Below are 1,851 nucleotides of genomic sequence, written 5' to 3' on the forward strand. Positions count from 1 at the left end.
CTTAATTATTGGCCAATTGATCTACGCAACGTCAGCAGAGAAAAAGAAAAAAAATCTTAGAAAATCATTAGAGGCAAAATATAACAATTCCATAAATCCACCTTTCCCAGGGAGACATCCAGAGCTGTGAGAACTATCGAGGGATAAAGCTAATGTCTCATACCCTTAAAGTATTTGAAAGGGTGTTGGACAGTAGACTGAGACAAGTGGTGCATATCGGACGGCAACAGATAGGATTTATGAAGGGATTTGGGACAGTCGACGGAATTTTCGCACTTCGACAGAATATGGAAAAACATCGGGAAAAGCAGAAAGTACTACATATGGTTTTCATTGACTTAGAGAAAGCGTATGATAGGATCCCACGGCAAGAAGTATGGAGAGGCCTGAGAAAAAGAGGAGTGCCAGAAAAGTATGTCAGAATTGTCCAAGAATGCTACAGGAATGTTACAACTAGAGTTCGGAGTACAGTTGGCACAACGGATAGCTTTCAGGTGAAAGTCGGCTTACACCAAGGATCGGCACTAAGCCCACTATTATTCAACATAGTGTTCGATGTCATGACGGAAAATGTCAGAGAGGAACCACCGTGGTGTGTATTATATGCTGATGACATTGTCTTAGTGACCGAAAGGAGAGGACAGCTGGAAAGAAAATTAGAAGAATGGAGAGTTGCTTTGGAAAGCAGAGGAATGAGGATTAGTAGGTCCAAAACTGAATATTTTACGACGGATACAAGGGGCGATCAACAGGCCACAATTAGACTGAATGGTGAAAAGTTGAAGAGAGTGAAAACATTTAAGTACTTGGGATCGATGGTAGACGAGACAGGGGAAATTGAAAGAGAAGTGAACTTTCGGATTCAGTGTGGCTGGAACAATTGGCGGCAAGTTTCGGGTGTGATATGCGATAGAAGGGTACCAGTAAGAGTGAAGGGCAAAGTCCACAAAGCAGTCGTTAGACCTGCTTTGATGTATGGGCTAGAAGCAGCACCTTTGAAGAAGATTGAAGAGAGGAAGATGGATGTAGCGGAGATGAAGATGTTGAGATGGATGGTGGGAGTCAACAGAACAGACCGAATTAGGAATAAGTACATAAGAGAAACGGTGAAAGTAGTTGAAGTCTCCAAGAAGATCCAGGAGTCAAGGTTGAGGTGGTATGGACACTTGAGAAGAAGAGTTGGCGAAGACCACGTAGGAAGGGAGATCATGGAAATGGAGGTGGAGGGAGTTAGAAGAAGAGGACGGCCCAAAAGAAGATGGATTGACTGCATAAACGGAGATCTTGGGGAGAAGAATATAAATCCAGAGATGGCAAACAATAGAAATACGTGGAGAAGGCTCATTCACAACGGCGACCCCGAATAGGGAAAAGCTGGGAAGAAGAAGAAGTCATGACCTTTCCCAACATGGTCATCACAATGACTGATCATTCCTGATCAGTCTAATATAAAAACTTGTAATCACACAAAATAAGACTTTACACATGTGCGTGGATAGGAGACTAACTTTTAGTAAGACAACAATGCGCTGTGTTAATGGAGGAGCAAAAATTAATTCTAAACTAATAATCTTCGTGGTTTACGTAAAACATTTAGAAAGCAAGCATCATTGTACCAAAAGTTGTTAAATTAACTAATGACACAAAATTTTAATTGTTATTATTTGATCCTCCATGAAAGCATTGACAAAAACAATGATTATTTTTTTTATTTTAATTGTTAATATTTGATCAAACATTGAAAACATTGATAACAATAATGATTATTTTTATTATTAAAGTGAATAACCAGTGCATAGGGTGATGCAAAATAACAAATTTGAAATTACATTTCAATACTCATCGGGAATC

General features: G+C 39.6%; 1 protein-coding gene across 1 annotated transcript; it reads left to right on the forward strand.

The window, feature by feature from the left end:
* The first annotated feature begins 560 nt into the window (after nucleotides 1–560).
* Nucleotides 561–1,367, forward strand: LOC135090796 (uncharacterized). Its single transcript, XM_063987861.1, has one exon. It carries the CDS (start codon nucleotides 561–563, stop codon nucleotides 1,365–1,367), a length of 807 nt encoding a protein of 268 aa, XP_063843931.1.
* The last annotated feature ends 484 nt before the right edge of the window (nucleotides 1,368–1,851 follow it).

The sequence above is a fragment of the Scylla paramamosain genome, chromosome 36 (assembly GCF_035594125.1).
Source record: "Scylla paramamosain isolate STU-SP2022 chromosome 36, ASM3559412v1, whole genome shotgun sequence".
In the NCBI taxonomy this organism is placed as follows: Eukaryota; Metazoa; Arthropoda; class Malacostraca; order Decapoda; family Portunidae; genus Scylla; species Scylla paramamosain.